The sequence below is a fragment of the Mugil cephalus genome, chromosome 11 (assembly GCF_022458985.1).
Source record: "Mugil cephalus isolate CIBA_MC_2020 chromosome 11, CIBA_Mcephalus_1.1, whole genome shotgun sequence".
Classification (NCBI taxonomy): Eukaryota; Metazoa; Chordata; class Actinopteri; order Mugiliformes; family Mugilidae; genus Mugil; species Mugil cephalus.
In genome coordinates this window covers 3126381-3145999 of record NC_061780.1, presented here as the reverse complement: position 1 = coordinate 3145999, position 19619 = coordinate 3126381, and the positions used below count along the sequence as shown (strand labels likewise).

General features: G+C 40.5%; 1 protein-coding gene across 1 annotated transcript in view; it reads left to right on the top strand.

Moving 5' to 3' along the window:
• si:dkey-22o22.2 (neural-cadherin) overlaps positions 1-19619 on the top strand; it is a 123818-nt gene that overhangs the window by 88765 nt on the left and 15434 nt on the right. Inside the window, exons 17-24 of the mRNA XM_047599884.1 lie at positions 1317-1600; positions 3618-4247; positions 4328-5324; positions 6827-6920; positions 10009-10193; positions 10678-10916; positions 14305-14582; positions 14878-15092. Coding sequence (XP_047455840.1) covers positions 1317-1600; positions 3618-4247; positions 4328-5324; positions 6827-6920; positions 10009-10193; positions 10678-10916; positions 14305-14582; positions 14878-15092 — 2922 coding nt within the window. The remainder of the gene's footprint in view (positions 1-1316; positions 1601-3617; positions 4248-4327; positions 5325-6826; positions 6921-10008; positions 10194-10677; positions 10917-14304; positions 14583-14877; positions 15093-19619) is intronic.

Here is a 19619-nt window from a genome sequence, read left to right as displayed (position 1 = left end):
CAGGTGAAGGTGTTTGTTTATGAGTGTGGGTGAACTGGTGTGAAAAACCGACAGACCAAGTCAGCAGTAATGTAGACATTGTATCAGACTGTTGTGGTGAAGAGGGAGCTGAGCCTCCGGGCAAAGCTGTGGATTTACCAGATGATGCCGTTCCAACCCTCACCTGTCCTCATAAGCATTGGGTAGTGACTGAAAGAATACAAGTGGACTAAATGAGTCTCGTCCTTAGGTATCTGTGCTCTCCCTTGGAGACAGGGTGAAGTGCTCAGACAGCTGGAGGGAGCTCGGAGTAAAGCGGCTGCTCCTGTGTGTCAGTAGGGATGACTGAGGCATTTGATTATTATGCATGATGTTCTGGGCACATCCAAAAGGCCAGAGACCCCATGCCAGCCCAGAGATACTGTATATCACATCTACACTGCCGGAAAACAATTGGGAAGGCTTTACCGCCCCATAAGTTTGTGTGCTTGCACTCACTGTAGGGAACATAGCTGTTTACTCTCAACCCTTGATTTGAGGTCCGAAAAACCTGATGTAAATCAATAGATGTTATGGTGAAGACTTTGTGCATGGGTATGGTTAGGTAGAGGCTATGGTAAGTCTCTAGGAAATAAAGTCAGGCAATGCTGTGTCCTCTGAAGTGATGAAAACAGGATTGTGTGTGTATGTGAGAGAGAGAAGAGGAGGTGGAAGAGAGCAAGGCATCTAATGAGTCCCACTGTGACAGAGATGCCTGTTTTCCTCCCAAATATTTGATATCTGTTGCTGCTGTCCACATGGGGGTCATCAGTGTGTGTGCCTGTGTTAGTGTGTGTGTGTCTGCCAGTCAAACATTTGTTTGTTTTTATTTTCTGGCTAGGAATCTGTTCCAATATCATTCAAAAATGGTGTGGTTTTCACAATAAGCCACCAGGCAGAGTGTTGTGTTGTTCTACAAGACAGTAGCTTTGTTGAGCATTTGTTTCTGATACCATGGACTAAAAGGGAAGCTACTCTGTGGTTATTGTAATAAAAGAAATCTAAAATATATTTGTATAGCAACATAAACATTGTATTCTAATTCTAATGTGGGTGTGGTGACTACAGCATTCACTTTGACATAACAATTAAAAGTCAAGGTATTAAGAGAAAAAGACAATTTTCTTTCGAACTCTTGTGTCTTTCCCCCTCCCTATCCCAATAACCAGGCCAGAATTATGTTCACTTCAACATATTTTAAACAATCTAATTTTCCACTCTATCTATTTTTGTGGCTAAGTTTAAGAAAGTATTCCTAACAACAAAAACTTGACCAGTGCTGCATTCCCTCCACCCAGGCGCCAATGCCAAGCTGCGGTACCAGATCACCTCGGGAAACACGATGGGCACCTTTGATGTGGAGCCAGAGGTTGGCACCATCTTTGTGGCACAGCCCCTTGACTACGAGATGGTGCAGCGCTACGAGCTCCGGCTGGTTGCCTCTGATGGAAAGTGGGAGAATGAGACGCTGGTGGTGGTTCAGGTGGTCAACCGCAACGATGAGGCTCCCGTTTTCAGCCAGACTGAATATCACGCCGCAGTGACAGAGGAGCTCACCCAGCTTCCTGTCTTCATTCTGGAGGTCAGTGTGCACAAGTTTGCATGAGTGTAATGTTGTATTGAAGTCTTGTTCGAGGAATCTTATGGACCACTATGGACTGAGATACCTTTAAGTTCCAGTTCATCTTGTATGGTATGTAGTGTGTAATTTAGATGGGTCAGAATTTGTAAAGCCTTGTGAGTCCTATTAATGAAGGGCCAAGGCTGTTCTCCTTCTTTCACCCAGTGCATGCTGGGATATGCTCTTGCCTCTGTGACCCCGAAGTGCATAGGCATATACACAAAATGGATGAATGGATGTGTTGATTGCATGGTATATGTTTAGGTGTTTATTGTTGAGCTAAATTCAGTAACCATAAGAACTGATCAGATGTCCAGCCAGTCCAGATGAAACTGTTTAAAATGTAACACTAAGAGAGACGCACCTCCTGAATGCACTTTCACCATGAAGTCTGTCAAAGTTTATGTGAACAATATACGAGAATGTATCAGATTTAATGTCGACAAATCTAATCATATTGGTTATGCTTCAAAAGTGGAGGGGGATTAGCCTGGAGCAACACCTCAGCAGAGATCCAGTGTTCACATGCTAACACATCGCACATGCGTGACACTTTTTAACACAATATCAGGTGATAAAGGCACCAACGTTTGACATAGCTAAAACCCCTTGACGGGGAGTGCCCTTCCTCTGAAAAAGTTGCTTCAGGAAAGTCAAGACTCCTTCTTCTGTGGCTTTCAACCACCTTTCGTCACACCTATCTCCGGTAATTCGCAGTAATATGCATGTGCCGCCAAGCTAAATCAGATTAAAAAGGTGGAAGCGCGTCTAGGAGGGCAGGGAAGTAATCCCCGTCAGAGAGGCATGTGTCACCCAGTCCTCAACCTGGGCCTGCTTCCCCTCGCCTGCTGGAATTGATTTGATGTGCGTTCGGTTCCTCTCTACTGCTCTCAGTAGTTTTTCTGGCGGCCAGGCCCTCCCTTAACGCACTTTGCTTTCAGCCCCGTGTCCTAATACAATTCAGCAGATAGTGAATGGAGAGGAAATCCAATTTGAAATGAATATTTTTTGACTTCACCTGTGCGGCAGCCTCCTCTGTGGCGCTGGGACTGCTCAGCTTCAATATTGTGTACCTGCATCACGTTGTCAGGGAATGCAAAGACCCAACATGGGGGAGGTGGCTGCGGAAGAGGGGGGTGACTTCAAAGGCTTCTGTAAACAAACCCTCTGGTGAGAAAAGAGGAGAAGAAAGGGTAAAAGTGTACTTTTTCTTGCTTTTGTCGACGTCTATTAACTTTTAATTGCATTCTGTGTCGCAGTGACAGATGTGGAAGCTTGTCTCGACGCTGCTGCTGTCCCCGTATTGAGAGAGATAGCAGGAAGGCAGGTTAATTAAGCAAAACAGGACAAAGCAACAGAGAAGTGTTTATTCCTGTGTTGCAGAGTCCCTGTGTGCAGGGACAGCTGCTGCAATCAGCTCCCTGCCTCATGTCCTATTTGCTGGGCTTGACATTTGTACATAATGAAAAAGCAATTCAACTGTTTTGATAAGAGACTCCTTGGCATAAAAAAGGAACAAAAAAAAACTTTAAAGGAGAAGAATAGAAGTGAAAAGTCAGCGTGGACCAGCTTGCCACTACAAATGTGACAGCCAGTGACTATTTAACTACAGCCCTCATACAATATGACCCATTTTATTCCCAAGAGAATGTGAAGTTGTGAATTTGTGCATATTAGGGCAAGGACTTTTATGGGAATTAGAAGTTTTCAGACCAAGAATTAACTTCTATTCCTGCTGTGGGTGAATTAGGTCTTCACCCAGAGTCGTTGAAGAATGTTTGAAAGTAGCCATATACCTTGCTTGATGTATTTTATATTTTTGTCTCATAGCTTTAGTATACAACTAAACTTAAGTTCCATTTTTACAATGAACTGGGAATAGTTAGGCAATTCACAACCATATGACCTAAGTAGTCCGCAGTGTTCATGCGATAAAAGACTTACATCTCATATTTACAGTTTCCTGTCATTTTTGCAGGTGTCAGCCACAGATCCGGACCAGGAAGCCGACCAAACGGCTCTCCGCTACTCCCTTCATGGTCAGGGCGCTGGTGGTGAGTTCACCATTGACGAACGTACTGGGAGAATTTATGCTCAGCGCCGCCTGGACCGCGAAGAGCGCCCTGCCTGGAGATTCCTCGTCCTGGCCACAGATGAGGGAGGGGCGGGGCTCACTGGATTTGCTGATGTGCTGTTAGAAGTCAGAGACATCAATGACAATGCCCCCTTCTTCCCGTGCCCAGCTCTGGAAGTAGATGGATGCTTTGTTGGCCAAGTGCCTGAAAATTCACCCGCCGACACCTCTGTCATGGAGATGCGTGCCATGGACCTGGATGATCCCAATGAGGGCAGGAATGCCATGCTCACCTATAGCATCATCAAGAATATTCGTAACGAGATCAACCTCAACCTCTTTTCCATCAACGCCACCACAGGGACCATCTACACAGTGCTACGTTCTCTGGACCGGGAGACAGAAGACCGGTACCTGGTGGTGGTGGAGGCCAGGGATGGGGGGGGTTTGGCAGGCACAGGGACAGCCACCATAATGGTTTCAGATGTCAATGACCACCCACCCATCTTCACTCAGAGGGTCTACACCACTCAGGTGAGTAATCCTGTCTAAAACATATCTAAGACTTTCTCTCAACATCATCTTAAGTAATAATAATAAACTGTGTCTATCAGGTGACTGAGGACCTTGAGGTGAATAGCGAGGTTCTTGTAGTTTCTGCCACAGACGGAGATGAGGGTGAGAATGCCGTGGTGACTTTCAGCGTTGTTGGCGGTGATGAGGACAGAAAGTTCTTTGTGGAGACAGACAAAGTGAATCGACGCGGTGTGATAAAACTCAAGAAGAAAGTGGACTTTGAGAAGCCCCACGAGAGGACTTTCAATCTGACCATCAAGGCTGAAGATGCAGATTTCTTCAGCCTTGCCTACTGTGTAGTTCAAGTAGAAGACTCAAACGATCATGCTCCTGTCTTCTTCCCACAGTTCTATGAGTCACCAGCCATGTCTGAAGATGTACCTGTGGGGACTATTGTTGCTCAGGTTACAGCCTCAGATCTAGACTCAGGACAAAATGGACGCTTTTCTTACAGTATTTCCAAAGAGTCAGATCCCTACAGTCAGTTCCTGGTAGATCAGTCTGGTTGGGTGGTTGTGGCAGATTCTCTGGACAGGGAGAAAATCTCACAGCACAGGATCATGGTCCTCGCGACAGATGCTGGAAGTCCCGCTCTGACTGGTACTGCCATCGTTATGGTTAGTGTGCTTGATGTTAACGACAATGGGCCAGAGTTTGAAGCCGCCTATGAGCCTTTTGTATGGGAGAACATGGCAGCACCCCAGTTGGTGCAAATGAACAAAACTTCCCTGCTGCTTCACACCACCGACCGAGACACCTCCACTAACGGTGGCCCCTTCTCGATTCGACTCCTTATGCTCACCTCAGATGCCACCAACTTCAATCTGACTGACTTTCGAAATGGCAGTGCAGCCATCACTGCCCTGCGCACCTTTGATCGTGAGCGGCAGAAGGAGTACCGCCTCCCAGTGCTCATGATTGACAGTGGTTCTCCTCCAATGAGCTCTACCAGCACGCTGACAGTTGTCATCGGTGATAGAAACGATCACCCCCACTCACCAGGGCATACCAACTTTATTGTCTACAGTTATGAGGGTAAGTTTCTGTGTTTACTGAGGTTAGCTCACTGCATTGACATGACCTATACCCAGAGAACATACAGTTCACCACCACACAGGAAAAGGGAGAGCATGCAAACTTTTCCTAAAGCTATTGGAGTTATTGTCTGACATGAAGCCATGAAGCCCGTCACATTTTGAAGTCTGACAGTGTATATTTTGCATCCAATATATTAACAGCATTACCTCAAGCATTACTTGAGTGTGACCAAGTAAAACTGGGATGTGTTTTGCTAAATTTGCTTTATCAAAATTTGGGCTGTGATTTGCAAAATGTCCTTGATCATTTTAACCCATTTCTCTCATCAAAACAAATTACATACTTGTGCACAAGCATGCAAGAGCCCTGTAGGATTTCCAAATTTATCTGTAATTTGCAAGTGCCAATCATTTGTGAAACTTTGCTACCCTCTCTAATTTAGTTGGGGATCAAAGGAAGAAAAAGTAAAATGCAAGTAAATTCGGTGCACACTAAAAGCTGAAACGCTACATTACTCTATTCACACTGACAAAATTTGAGGATTATTTTCTTCTGCAACTTCATAGCTACTTCCTCTTTAGGTTTTAATCATTTCTACATGGTAACCTTCATCTATCCAGGAACATCCTTTGCTGTTTTATCTGATTTCCCACATGTAAGCCTAACCTTGTACCATGTACTCCACTGGAGAAGTTGGGGGTGGACTGCCTTGCTTGAGGGTAGTTGTAGATGAAGAGTACAACATTTGTCATTCAGTTATAATTGAATGTCCAGGTCATAGGTTACCAGCTGGTCTGAGGGATCCAGACTGGTGTTCTCTCTGATGACAGACTCACTCCTAACCTTCAGGTCCACTAGTGTCCCTCCCACCACCTCCTCAGTGCTCTGCACTCATCTTGTTAAGACTGTACTTGTTACAGTCGACTGCTCACAGCCTCCTGCTCCAGCCCACATCACTTATTTAGCGGTTCATACCATCTGTCAGCCTGCTGTAATTTGCTGGAAAAACTAAGGTTTTCTGTTATGTATTTTTAGTGGATTCCCTCTCCAGGGCCTTTCCACATGAAAGTACATTAACCCGCAAATACGGATCCATCACGTACCTCAACAACATGCCATGAAGCAAACAATTAACTTGAGCTTAAGTCCCAGGTTTGACAGGCACATAAACAGGAGGCATTTTTAAAAGGCAGCTGATTTCACAGCTAAAGAGATTACAGCACTGTGTTCAGCTTTTTTTGGGAGAGGGGGAAAACACTATGTGAGCGCTTCTAATGTGTGCACATCTTCCTGCTGCGCCGCCTAACCATGACCATGCGTGCCAATGAGGCATCGCCCGTCACCTTATCTGCTTTAAGAAGCCTCCACTTCACTCTTAATATTTGAATTGTACCTCAGGGATCTCTTGTGCTCAGAACAAATTCTTCTCAAAGCTAATACATTTTTTTTTAATACATTTTTTGACTTTTTTCTGTCTCTTAATTTCCGCCTTCTGACAGGTATTCTCCCGACGACAGTGCTCGGACGAGTTCAATCCCCCGACCTTGATGACTGGAGTGAGAAAGTATACCGGTTCGAAGGCAAACCAACTAGGTATGCTGAGCTCATCTGGTGAAAAACTCGGAAAGGTGACCCTACAAAAAGAGGAAGTGATAGTAGAGTAATATAAGTGATATAGTTGGCCATGTAGAATAAGTAAAAGGAGGAAGAGGGGATAGAAGGAGAGCAAAGCCCCAAGGTAATATAGCAGTGAGACGGCAATTCAATGAAAAGAAGAGGTAGAAGGATAAAGTATTGAGGTGGGTAGAGCTGTGAGAAAGGAAAACAGATCAGTAGAGACAGAAGCAAAGTGCTTAACACACATACCCAGAGTTGAGAAAAGGATAAGAATCTGATGCGGTAGACGGGTGGCGATAAGAAAAAGGTATAGAGAAAAAAATTATAGATAAAAGAAGCATGATGCTTACACTAGACAAAAGATAACAAGGCAACAAGAAGCAGAAAAACAGTAAAGAGGTAAATGTCTGATTTTAACTGTTTCCTTAAGGAAAACATTTAATCAGTTTTAATTTAAACGGAAAGCTTGTAAACATTCTTGCCTCTTTTTGCTCTCTTTTTACTTTTCTTGATAGAAGGAAGTGCTGACTATTCAGATACTCGTCTCATGAATTCATCACACAACATTAGGACACACTAATGTGAACTTTGTTGTTTGCAGGTTATGCAACTAGGCTTTCATGCTGTACTCATAAACTCAATCAATCATTACCATACTGCACCTACAGCTTGTCATCAAAAATTGGCCAGCAAAAATGTCATAAGAGTATACATGTCTTGATATTTTCTTTTCAATGAGCAAAATCCAGTATTAATCCCTCTGTGCATCAAACTCCTGCCTGTTTCCTAACTCGGATAATATTTCACTGTCATGAGCGCCACAAACTGCAAATGGCATTTGAAATGAATGACGTGGATTTAGTTTTCTGTGGAGTTTACAGAAGACGGTGAGTCGCTCACGCTACCATCTGGACCATCTTCAGTGTAAACATACACACTCCTGTTGGGCATATTGTGAGCAGTTTTGGATGAAAGACTCCAGAGTCGGCAGATGTAAAGCAGTTTTAGGAAGTGTTGGAATGGAGACAGAAAAGATTCCCTTCTAAAGTGTCCCCTTCTCATGTGACACGCAGCAAGAGACGCATAAAGAGAGAGGGATAAAATAAAGGAGCTGCACGGGAACTGACAGCTTTAAAATAGAGAGGGAGAGACAGTACAAAGGTGCAGTGCGACAAAGAGGAGAAAGGAAAATTGGAACAGAGAAACATGCAGTTTGAAGGGAGAAACAAAGAAAGAGTGGAAGAGAATGAAAGGGCAGGGGACGGGGAGGAGAGAGAGCGCGATAGAAAATGGGATCTGACTTGTCAGGAACAGTGCTATTAATACTTCATAACCAGCGGTATTGAAAATTCCCAGTGAAGCGCGGCGAGGGCTCACTCATTTTGTTTGATGAGGCGAGGCTTCATGCGGACGCATTGAAAGGAGAGCCTGATTGCGCTCCCTGTCTACCTTTTCTTCTAATGAGATACTTATAAGGAGCAACGACAAGAGATGACAAGAAACAGCCCAGAACAAAGGAACCACCACGAGAATTACCATAGAGACTCCTGAACCGGCGCCCTTCATCACTGCATCCAACAGATAGCAATTTGTTCATTGTATGGATCAGGTTTAGGTTGAATGTCATTACCTAGATAAAGATGAAACTGTGGGGGAAAATAAGACGTAGCAGGTAAAGTGAAGAAGCCCCAGTGGGCCAATAAAAACATCTCACACCTCACAGGGAGCCAACACAAGCAGCATGTTACATATAAGAATTGCCTCAACAGACAGTCATTTGTTTGCAATTGATCTGCACATTATATTGTTTCATTTCAAGTATTATTTCAGGTGACGGTACAGAACAGTTTCTCCTTCAGCAGGTTCGGTCCTGAGCTCATTTTGGCTTCGATTCAGTAACGCTTAATTAATCCGTCTGGTCTGAGCTCTGAAGGTTGCTGCAGTGTGAAGAGGTTAAACGGTTACATGGGCCAGTGGCACATACCCTGGACCAGGTTTGGGATAGACTCTGTGGAGCAGCAGATGAGAGAGTGCCAAAGCTTTAAAGATCAAGAAGCCCCTCCCACATGGATCCATGTTCGACAGCTGACATCTGGTCAGAGTTTGATTGGAGAAATCCCTTCTGATTCAGACTTCACCCAGATTTAATATCTCATAGGAAATTGATGAATGGACTTAATGTCATTACACCTGATTTTCCAAAAATGAGGAACTGCTGTTTATACTTTCCACAAGGTTTCCTGTAAGGTTTATAACAAAGTGTCACAGAACATCGGTGTTACTTAACCAGTTATTATTCTCCACTGCAACTCCACCAAATTTGATGTAAAGAATCAAACAATAAGGACACATTCTCCAGGACACAGCAGCAGGAATAATAATACAATAGTGACAGAATGTTGATAAAATTGTCAAATATTAACATGAACACAAACAAAACCTCTGACGTTGCATTATTAAGAACCTCAATACTCTGATAGTAAAAGGTCCCCTCTCTAAACACACTTCTCAGTGTCTTTAATCACTAAAACAGAAAAACACATCAAAAATTAAGCATATTGTGCTAAATAATTCAGCTGTTAAATCATCATACAATGAGCAATAAGATATCCAGTGGACCTTATTTTACATGTGACCTAAAACACATAGCCAGCAAATAAACAAGAAAGCTTTGGAAGGATAAATATGATGCACATGGGTATGTTTTAATGTTGGTTTCTACCAAACATCTACACGTAATAAATGAGTGTATAATTATACTTAATATAATTATATGGTGTCTGCTTTTAATATTACACATCTAGCTGTCATAGAAATGCTGATAAATTCGTATAAGCATACAGAAAGTTTCTAAGGTTTGTGGCTTTTTATCTTTTTGGATACAAGTTATTTCACAAATAATTACATGGAACACAACCTGCAAACATACAGTACACACAAATTGGCCACATGCATCTGGTGGAAGAAGAGCGTCACATTTCAACTAGTTGGGAAAGATGTACATTCATTAAAAAAACACACCAACTACTGTCATATTCTGTTATATTCTTTCTACCTTTGTCAGGTGGTTCAGTCTCAGTCACAGCTCGGGCCAGCTCAGTATCAGAGAGGGAACTCCTCCTGGCTCGTATCGCCTGGAGGTGCGTGTGTCGGACCACACCTGGCCTGATGTCACCTCCACCGCCCAGGTTGATGTCACAGGGCTGCGGCAGGAAGCTTTGCAGAACGCCGCCTCCATCCGCCTGACCAGTGAGTCCTACACCTATCATACGAACATGTTGCAGTACCTCAATGCACTTTAGAAAAAAACACTGGAACTATTAGGAGTCAAAGCTTTTGAAATAACTCGGTAGCATCTTAGCACACGCAGTTTCAAACCCCCATTGGTTGCCACAGACACCTCCATTGATGGGGCACGCTGCTGCACATCCCAGTGTGCCGCGGGGTCCCAGATTCAGGCCTGTCAGGTTCCTGAGGCACTATCACCACCAACAGACAGAGAGGCATGATGGGAAATAACTCCCAGTTCTTCTCCTGTCTTGTCTTGTCTTCTGTTTTTTTTTTCTGCCCTGTCTTTTCAGACTTTGTGTTTTCTTCTTTCTATTCAGCTGTTTTGTTGTCCCTTCCAATTTCCTTCTTCTCCTGGTGTTTCTGTTCAGCTTGTGTTGTTATGTCTCTGTCTGTCCACTGCTAGTTAACCGCAAATACATCTACCATACGCTTCTTCTTTCAGACCTGACAGTGGATGAGTTTTTCAGCAGTGGCAGAGGAGCTGAGGAGAGTCGGTTCTACCGTCTGGGTCGAATGTTGGCTGAAATTCTGCAGACCTTGCCAGAAAATGTACAGATCTTCTCTGTGAGTGACGGCAGCCAACAGGATGAGAAGGCAGTCAGCGTTTGGTTTGCTGCCCACGGCTCACCGTACTACAAGCCAGAGAAACTGCACGGTTACGTGGCTGCAAGCAAAGCCAAGGTGAGTTAAGAGGGTTTAAACGCTTTAAATATAATTATGTGTGGGTTTCTTGCAAGATTTCTCCTTTTTTTCTTTCTACAAACTCAAAGTTCTAAGGCCAGCCTGGTAACAGTTTCTATTCAAGGAATTCATTTTAATTTTTTCTTAATTATGCTTGTCTGAAGTCTTGTTATTCTCCTAACCTTTTCAATATGTACATGCCCGTTACAATTTTAGGATGACTTTTTACACTGAAAACAAAAAACATCTGAGATATGATAATGTTCTGCAGAAAACCCAGATTTCCTTTTTCACTACATGCTGTAAACATAAAGACACGGAAGTGGAGCTACAACATGGCTGGCTGGCAGAGTCATACAAACTAGGAATGGTATTTCTAGTTTATTTTCTGTTTGCTTCAGGCAAGGTATAATAAGGTGTAATAATTATTATTATTTAAACCACTTACTCAATTTTTGAAACCACTAAAAAAGCTAAAAAGTTAACACATTTAGTACCTCTTCATCAAGCAAGATACTTTTCTGTCATCCCAAAAAAAGACAGAAAAAATGAAGAAATAGATGAGAAGCAGGTGAGAAAAAAAATGAAATCCACATCTGCACATACAAGGTTAATTATCCATAAATTACAGATCAATTAAACATCACATTCATGTGTGCAGTTATGCGGGCACTTAGAGACACTTAACCACTTCACAGTCATATCCACACATTAATGTGAGAAAAGGTTAAAGACAGGTCTTACATATTGAATCATGGACACATCTTTCCACCAAGTGGCTCATTCTGTGACATGTTGCCATGCGTGCCAATTGCCATGTGCACATGTATACATATATATGAATATTTCAGATCCATTAAAGGCAAGAGAGGTGCTGCTGCTTGTCTGAAGTCAGTTCTGCAACAGGCTGGAGGGTGAGAACAGTTAGTAAACCGTGCAAACACACTTTTAAATAATATAAATAAATACACACATGTAAATATACATACTGTACATGTGCATACACAAAGCACAGGGTCAGGTCTGTTAATTATACTCTTAAAAATGTTAGAAAATGTCCTAAAATTACTACAGGTATAACAAAATACAAAATAATGCAAATCAAGCAAAAATACCAAAAACATATTCAAAGAATGATACATTAGGAAGATATTATCAAATAACAACTGTTTTAATGGATATTCTTAGATAGAAGATTTATAGAAAAAAAAATACTGCATTAAAGCAAAATGTGATGAAAGTGACCAGGACATTGCAAAGAACAAAATTAAGATGATATGATGCTAACCTCAAGTCTGAAGTTGTCTCTTGGCAAAAGTAAACTTTTTGTCTGTAACTTTCCACAAAATGAAGACATTTTGTCGTCCAATAACATTTACAGAGGAAAGATTGATCTCTGTTGTACTGATTCTCCTTGGACGTAACCTCGGTGCATACTTTCTAGCTTTAGGAAAATTTCCAAAAGCATTTTAAAAGACCACAATGCAAACACTGTAAAATATTTTATGAAAACACCACAAATTTATGTTATAAAAAAATATTTTAGACATTGTTATGACATGCTGCACTAAACTGCACTAGTGGTGTTATTATAGTTTTGGGATTTGTTGTTGTTCTATTCATCATTTTATTAAAATTATATTAACCTTCTGTAATATACCGCACAAACTTTGGCAACTAGGGGAACTTGTTTCTAAAGACGGTCACAATAATTATTAAGTATAAATACCAATACAACGCACAAAGGATGATTAAAATAACTTTATATCAAATGCTGAAAAAGAATTGTAGAAATTTAATCATCTCAGGTGAAAGAAAAGTGAATCTTGGTTGACTGAAAACACGCGTGTCAGATAAATACAAACTCGGCACAAAAGAATGACGATGTTAAAACTGGCTCTGGAGCCAAAAACTGAAGCCCTGCCTGCGGAGTGTAAGTCACTGTGGATAAGAGTGTCAGCTGAATAACTACACTCCAAAAAAAGAAATGCACACAGTCGGAAGGAGACAGGAAACCCTGAGGGACTCTGATGAAAAACCTCTCACCCATAAAGACAAAAACGAAAGAAAAGAATCAGGATGACAAGCTGGGAAACGGGTGAATTTGGCAACAGAAAGCAAATGACAGCAAAACTTTAGCAAAAAGAGGAAATGACAGAGAAACACCAAAGTGCATAAATAACATTAAAGGAAATAGAGTAAATTCAGATATCAGTGGTGGAGGTAGATACCAGATCAAAGACAACTGCTGTCATTCTCTGAAATTCTCTAATAAATTCAAACACATCTCATGACTTCAATGCTTAGTTTATTTTGTTCCATATCTGTTTTTGTTTCATTTACTTTTTTCAGTTTCATAATCACCTTAAATTTAATTGACATTTAATGAGTTTAACCTTAGTTTCAAATTAGATCGCTTATGTGACTTTATATTGATTTCTAGTTTTATTTTGCTTATATTAACCTCAGTTTAACCCAATTTGTTTGATTAAATCTGAATTGGTTTTATGCTATACTTTCCACAAAAAGTCTTTAGTTTTATGATGACATAGTTTTGATTTAGTTTCCTCGACTACAATCTGTTATCAATCAGCTTACTATTAGTTGACTTTACTGTCAGGTTTATTTATGGTAATTTCTGAAATCTTCCTTGCTAATTTTATGCTAGCTATATCCTAGCATAGTTTTAGTTTGAATTAGTGTCAGTTAACCCTTGTATTAGCTTAACTACTTAATTTCATTTAGCTTTTCTATAACTCACTCTTTACTAAGCATATGTGCTAACGTTCATTTTGATATTAAGTTCAACACTAATTTTATGTTTATTTGATGCTCATGCTATCACTAGCTTTAGTTACAGTTATCTGCCTTTATGCTAATTTCAGTTCTTTAGCTAATGCTACCTTTAGTTAGTTTCATATTAGTTTAAATTGTATTTGCATCATAATAGTGCTAGTTTCATTATTTGTTGATTTTTAGTCAAAGATTCTTGCTATATTAGCATATTTGATATTGATTGTGTAATGTCATTGGCAGTTGGTTTTAATTTTTTAGCATCATGCTACATTATTTAGTTAGTTTTATCCCTGGTGAACTTGTGTTAGCCTAATTACATTTACTTAAATCCATTATAGCTTTACTGTTGATTAACTGCATCCAAGGTTTAATTTATACTAAGTTTATTTATTTATCTCTCCATAACTTCTGTTCATTCTGGTTTGCTATGGTAATGCCATGTTTAGTTTCCATTAATCATGCTAGATTGTTGGGCTAGGTTTAGTATTTTTTCTCTTGCTATTTTGTTCCATGCTAGTTTTCCAGCTGGTTTTCTGCTGTAGTTGTTACTACAAGACCTTGTGTTTTTTTTCCGTTTGTCTTTTGTGTACAGTTGGAGTCTGTGCTAGGTGTGTCCATCTCTCAGGTGGGCGTGGATGACTGTCCGTTCACAGACTGCAGTCAGTCCGGAGGCTGCAGCACTGAGGTTTCATTCAGCCAGACCCCGGTTGCTCTCAGCTCTGGTGACATCTCTCTGGTGTCTCTGTCAGCCTCTTCAGCGGCACAATGTGGTTGCAAGGGCCGAGAGATGGTCCACCTGCCCTGCTCCGCTTACACCGCCAACCCTTGCCTAAATGGGGGCACCTGTCAGGATGGACCCCTTGGATACCGGTAAGTTCCATAGAGGTGGAAGGACACTATTATTTATGTGTGCAGCCAAGATTAAATTAAATACTAACTGATCAAGTCATTATCCATGTTTGCCTGTCAGTGTTCTCTGAAAGGAGTTTTACCAGGAACTAACTGCAAGTAAAACAATTTACAACAAGGAAAGGTTTTATTTATAATAAGGTACTGTAAGGTAGTAGATTCCCTTTAGAATAATAACTCTTCAAAGCCCTTTTCATCTAGAGGAGATGCTGGAAATATCACAAGGCAATAAAATGAACTCTTTCTTATCTTTCAGATGTAAGTGTCCTCCTATGTTTGACGGTCCTGAGTGCCAGCAGACCAAGCACAGCTTCGGGGGTCAGGGCTATGCCTGGTTCCCTCCCATCACGCCTTGCTTTCAGAGTCACATCTCCCTGGAGTTTCTGGCTGAGTCATTCAATGGACTGCTCCTCTACAACGGGCCGCTCGGTCTTCTTCAATCTGGGGAGCAGGAGGACTTCATCGCCATAGGTGAGTTTGCTTCTAAGGTGCTGGAGAGGGAAGCTGAAAAAAGAGTTATTAACTCTTTCTTACATACTGTATGCTGTATACTACATATAGATAGATAGATAGATAGATAGATAGATAGATAGATAGATAGATAGATAGATAGATAGATAGATAGATAGATAGATAGATAGATAGATAGATAGATAGATAGATAGATAGATAGATGGTGTCATTTTCATATAAATGAATGTCTAAATCCAGGTTAAGACTATGGGTCTTCTTAAGGTGTATAAGTGTCCCTTAGAGCCTGCAGTGCTCGAAAGAGATTCTTTAACCATTCCTTATAGGTTCCAGAGCTTGATACTAGTGTTTTTCTGAAGCTGGAATGTTATGGTTTGGGTTGACCCATGAGTCTTTTAAAAGTTCTATTGAAATTTAACAGAGAACAAGAGGAACATCTGCAAAATATCTGCAGGAATATCCATGAAAATCTGATAAGAGCGATTGATAAGAGTGATTAACCAATGCGTTAGCCAAGGGGAAATGGTTGTACTTCCCCCTTTGTTGACCTTGTATTAGTCCTTTACAATATAACACCACCTCTAATGATGCATCATGTGAACTGGCACTTGCAGCAACAGGACAGGAAATTAGAGAACTCAGCGAGATTTAATATATTGGTAACACTTTCTATGAAGCTTGTATTTATAATGCCCTATGAATGCACTCATAATGTTTTATAAGGTGTCTATAAAGCATTATAATGGTCATTATTACCATTTATACATATTCACAAGTCGTCATAACCAACTTCATGATGCATTATGACAACTGGTTATGAATGATTATAATTTTAATCTGAATAGTGCATTATAAATATGTCAATATCTGCCTAGTCACTTGTTAGTTTTATAATGCATCATAACTACTTTGCTTTGCTAAATGTGCATAGTGATGCATAATGACTTTTGACTTCGCCTATAGTGCTTTATATCTGTAGTTATAAGTATATGTAATAAAGTTATAATAATGAATACATCTCCCTACAGCACACTGTTATAAACAGCTATGCAATATCATAAGTGCTATTTGTCAGCGCTAAGTGACAAGAATATGACACTATTATTAACAGATATAAGTTACTATGAGTAATTAAAAGGTGCAATGGACTAAGTCCTGAGTCTGGCATCTTTACCCCATATGCACAATGTTAATATCATAGGTGTTATTTGTCAGCTTTAGGTAAATTAGTGCAAATGAGGTGCCTGGACAGTAAAGACAAAAGAAATGCATTTAGTTCACTTTATTTTCATTTAAACCAACACACATAATCAGAATGATTATCAACGCTCTGAGCACATCACACAAACACGTGAAACAGGCCACAAAAGTGGCACAGCGTGGTCCTGGAGATGTGGCTCTTAAAATCGCCTTTGGGTTGGTGAGGTGATTCAGGGTCAGAGGTCAGGAGATGGTTTGACAGCAACTACAAGAAGAACAGAGTCAAATCTTTAGTGCTCTAGCTGGGTTTGCTTTTTTATGCAGAAAGGTTTGATTGAAAACACATAAGCAGATCACGTTTTTTTCTTTAAAGCAGCCTAATGAGACATTGTGTTACCCGTAGGTGGCTTAAGCTAGCTAGAGGAAAGTTACAAGACACGGCTAGTTTTAACTCACAAATTAGATCGTTTTCATATTCTTGCGTTTAATGATTGAAACCATTCGAAATCATTGCTTTAATGTCTAAACGATGTGCTTCATGTAAGCAAAGTAAGACATTAGCTCACAAAACATTAGCAGGACAGAGAGACGACATACCTGTCCTGGACAGGACTCAGTGGAGAAAGGAAAGAAAAGCCGCTTTACGACTAGTACATACCGTCAATGCTTTACGACAGTGGGTGGAGCTGGGGCGGAGGTGGGTGGGTGGGGTCAGAGGTCAGGGGTCATGGACTAAGGAATGACATTTCTACAATAATAATAATATTAATAAAAACGATATCAAAATAATATCTGACGGCATTCAATAAATGCGGACATTTCTAGCGATCCTGTATAAGAGACCAATATAACAAATAACCATTAATTTTTTTTCGAATCTCCAAGTGCCGAATCCTGCAGCAAAATTGACGTTACATTAAAAACCGAAATAAGACCATTACAAATCTAGTCTAAATGAAATTAAATCAAACCTCTTCATTGCGCAGTGTCACATTGACAGTCGCCTTCACGAAATAACTTCCAGTTGAAATACATCAGTTTGAAATTCGTTTCGAGCGGCATGAAAATTTGAGAAAAATCGGCAGACACCAAACAACAGATTAATTTTCGTGACAGTTTCACATCCACTGTGACACCGGGTTGGCATTTAACCGCTTCTTTATACAGGATCGCTAGAAATGTCCGCATTTATTGAATGCCGTCAGATATTATTTTGATATCGTTTTTATCAATATTATTATTATTGTAGAAATGTCGTTCCTTAGTCCATGACCCCTGACCTCTGACCCCACCCACTCACCTCCGTCCCCAGCGCCACCTACTGTCGTAAAGCATTGACGGTATGTACTAGTCGTAAAGCGGCTTTTCTTTCCTTTCTTCCCTGAGTCCTCTCCAGGACAGGTAGGTTGTCTCTGTTCTGCTAGTGTTTTGTGAACTAATGTCTTACTTTGCTTACATGAAGCACATCGTTTACATATTAAAGCAATGATTTCGAATGGTTTCAATCATTAAACGCAAGAATATGAAAACGATCTAATTTGTGAGTTAAAACTAGCCGTGTCTGGTAACTTTCCTCTAGCTAGCTTAAGCCATCTATGGGTAATCTGCGCTGCCTGCACGATATGCGGTAACACAGTGTCTCATTAGGCTGCTTTAAACAAAAAAAAACTGATCTGCTTATGTGTTTTCAATCAAATCTTTCTGCATAAAAACAAACCCAGCTCGAGCAGTAAAGATTTGCCTCTATTCTTCTTGTAGCTGCTGTCAAACCATCTCCTGACCTCTGACCCTGAATCACCTCACCAACCCAAAGGCACTTTTAAGAGACACATCTCTAGGACCACGCCGTGCCACTTTTGTGGCCTGTTTCATGTGTTTCCTGTGTTTGTGTAATGTGCTCAGAGCGTTGATAATCATTCTGATTATGTGTGTTGGTTTAAATGAAAATAAAGTGAACTAAATGCATTTCTTTTGTCTTTACTGTCCAGGCATTTCATTTGCTCTAATTTACCTAAAGCTGACAAATAACACCTATGATATTAACACCCCAGGCATATGGGGTAAAGATGCCAGACTCAGGACTTAGTTCATTGCACCTTTTAATTACTCATAGTAACTTATATCTGTCAATAATAGTGTCATATTCTTGTCACTTTACTTAGCGCTGACAAATAGCACTTATGATATTGCATAGCTGTTTATAACAGTGTGCTGTAGGGAGATGTATACATTATTATAACTTTATTACATATACTTATAACTACAGATATAAAGCACTATAGGCGAAGTCAAAACTCATTATGCATCACTATGCACATTTAGCAAAGCAAAATAGTTATGATGCATCATAAAACTAACAAGTGACTAGGCAGATATTGACATATTAATAATGCACTATTCAGATTAAAATTATAATCATTCATAACCAGTTGTCATAATGCATCATGAAGTTGGTTATAACGACTTGTGAATATGTATAAATGGTAATAATGACCATTACAATGCTTTATAGACACCTTATAAAATATTATGAGTGCATTCATAGGGCATTATAAATACAACCTTCATAGAAAGTGTTACCAATATATTTTGACTGACCTTACTTTGGTTGTAGGTCTGCTCTGGTCTACTGTAATAACTTCTTCTTGTAAAGTTTTAATTATCTAACTGAAAATGTCCAAAAAATGTCCAACTGACCAATAAACTATGACCAAAATAGTAACTCACATCAGTGTTTTATCATTTTATCGTAGATTTTCTTTCCACGTCTTCTTTTGTGATCACTGCTTAGGATTATTATGCTTCTGACACTCTCCTCTTTCTTTAAGAATAATACAAATTCTACTTGAAATTCAATACCCATTTGCTAAAACTTTAAACATTATTTTAACTTCTAAGCTGTACAACAAACATACTAATCTCACAGTGCTGGTGGGAACACGCTGCTGCTCGTTCTCTTCAGCAACCACAAAGCCTTTATCAAGCCGCTGCTGTAAAGACAGTTTCTCAGTGGATGAAGAGCTTCATAAACTCTAATGTCAGCTCCCAGCGGCCCTAATGTGGCGTTAACGGATTAGCCTGCAGATGGCCTTTCAAACACTTCTTGCATAATCTTGTGGCATTAGAGTTATGTAATTATCGAACCCAGGCTGTTGCCACATGGATCTGGCATGGGGAAAATCAAACATGGCCGCGGCATTGATTTCTCTGGAGCGTTTTTCACTTACGTGTTCAATAACGTGACAGGTCACACATCTGATAGGGACAGGAGTTGAGAGGATATTGAAAGATACACACACACACAGAATTGATGGAGGGGGATTTCTG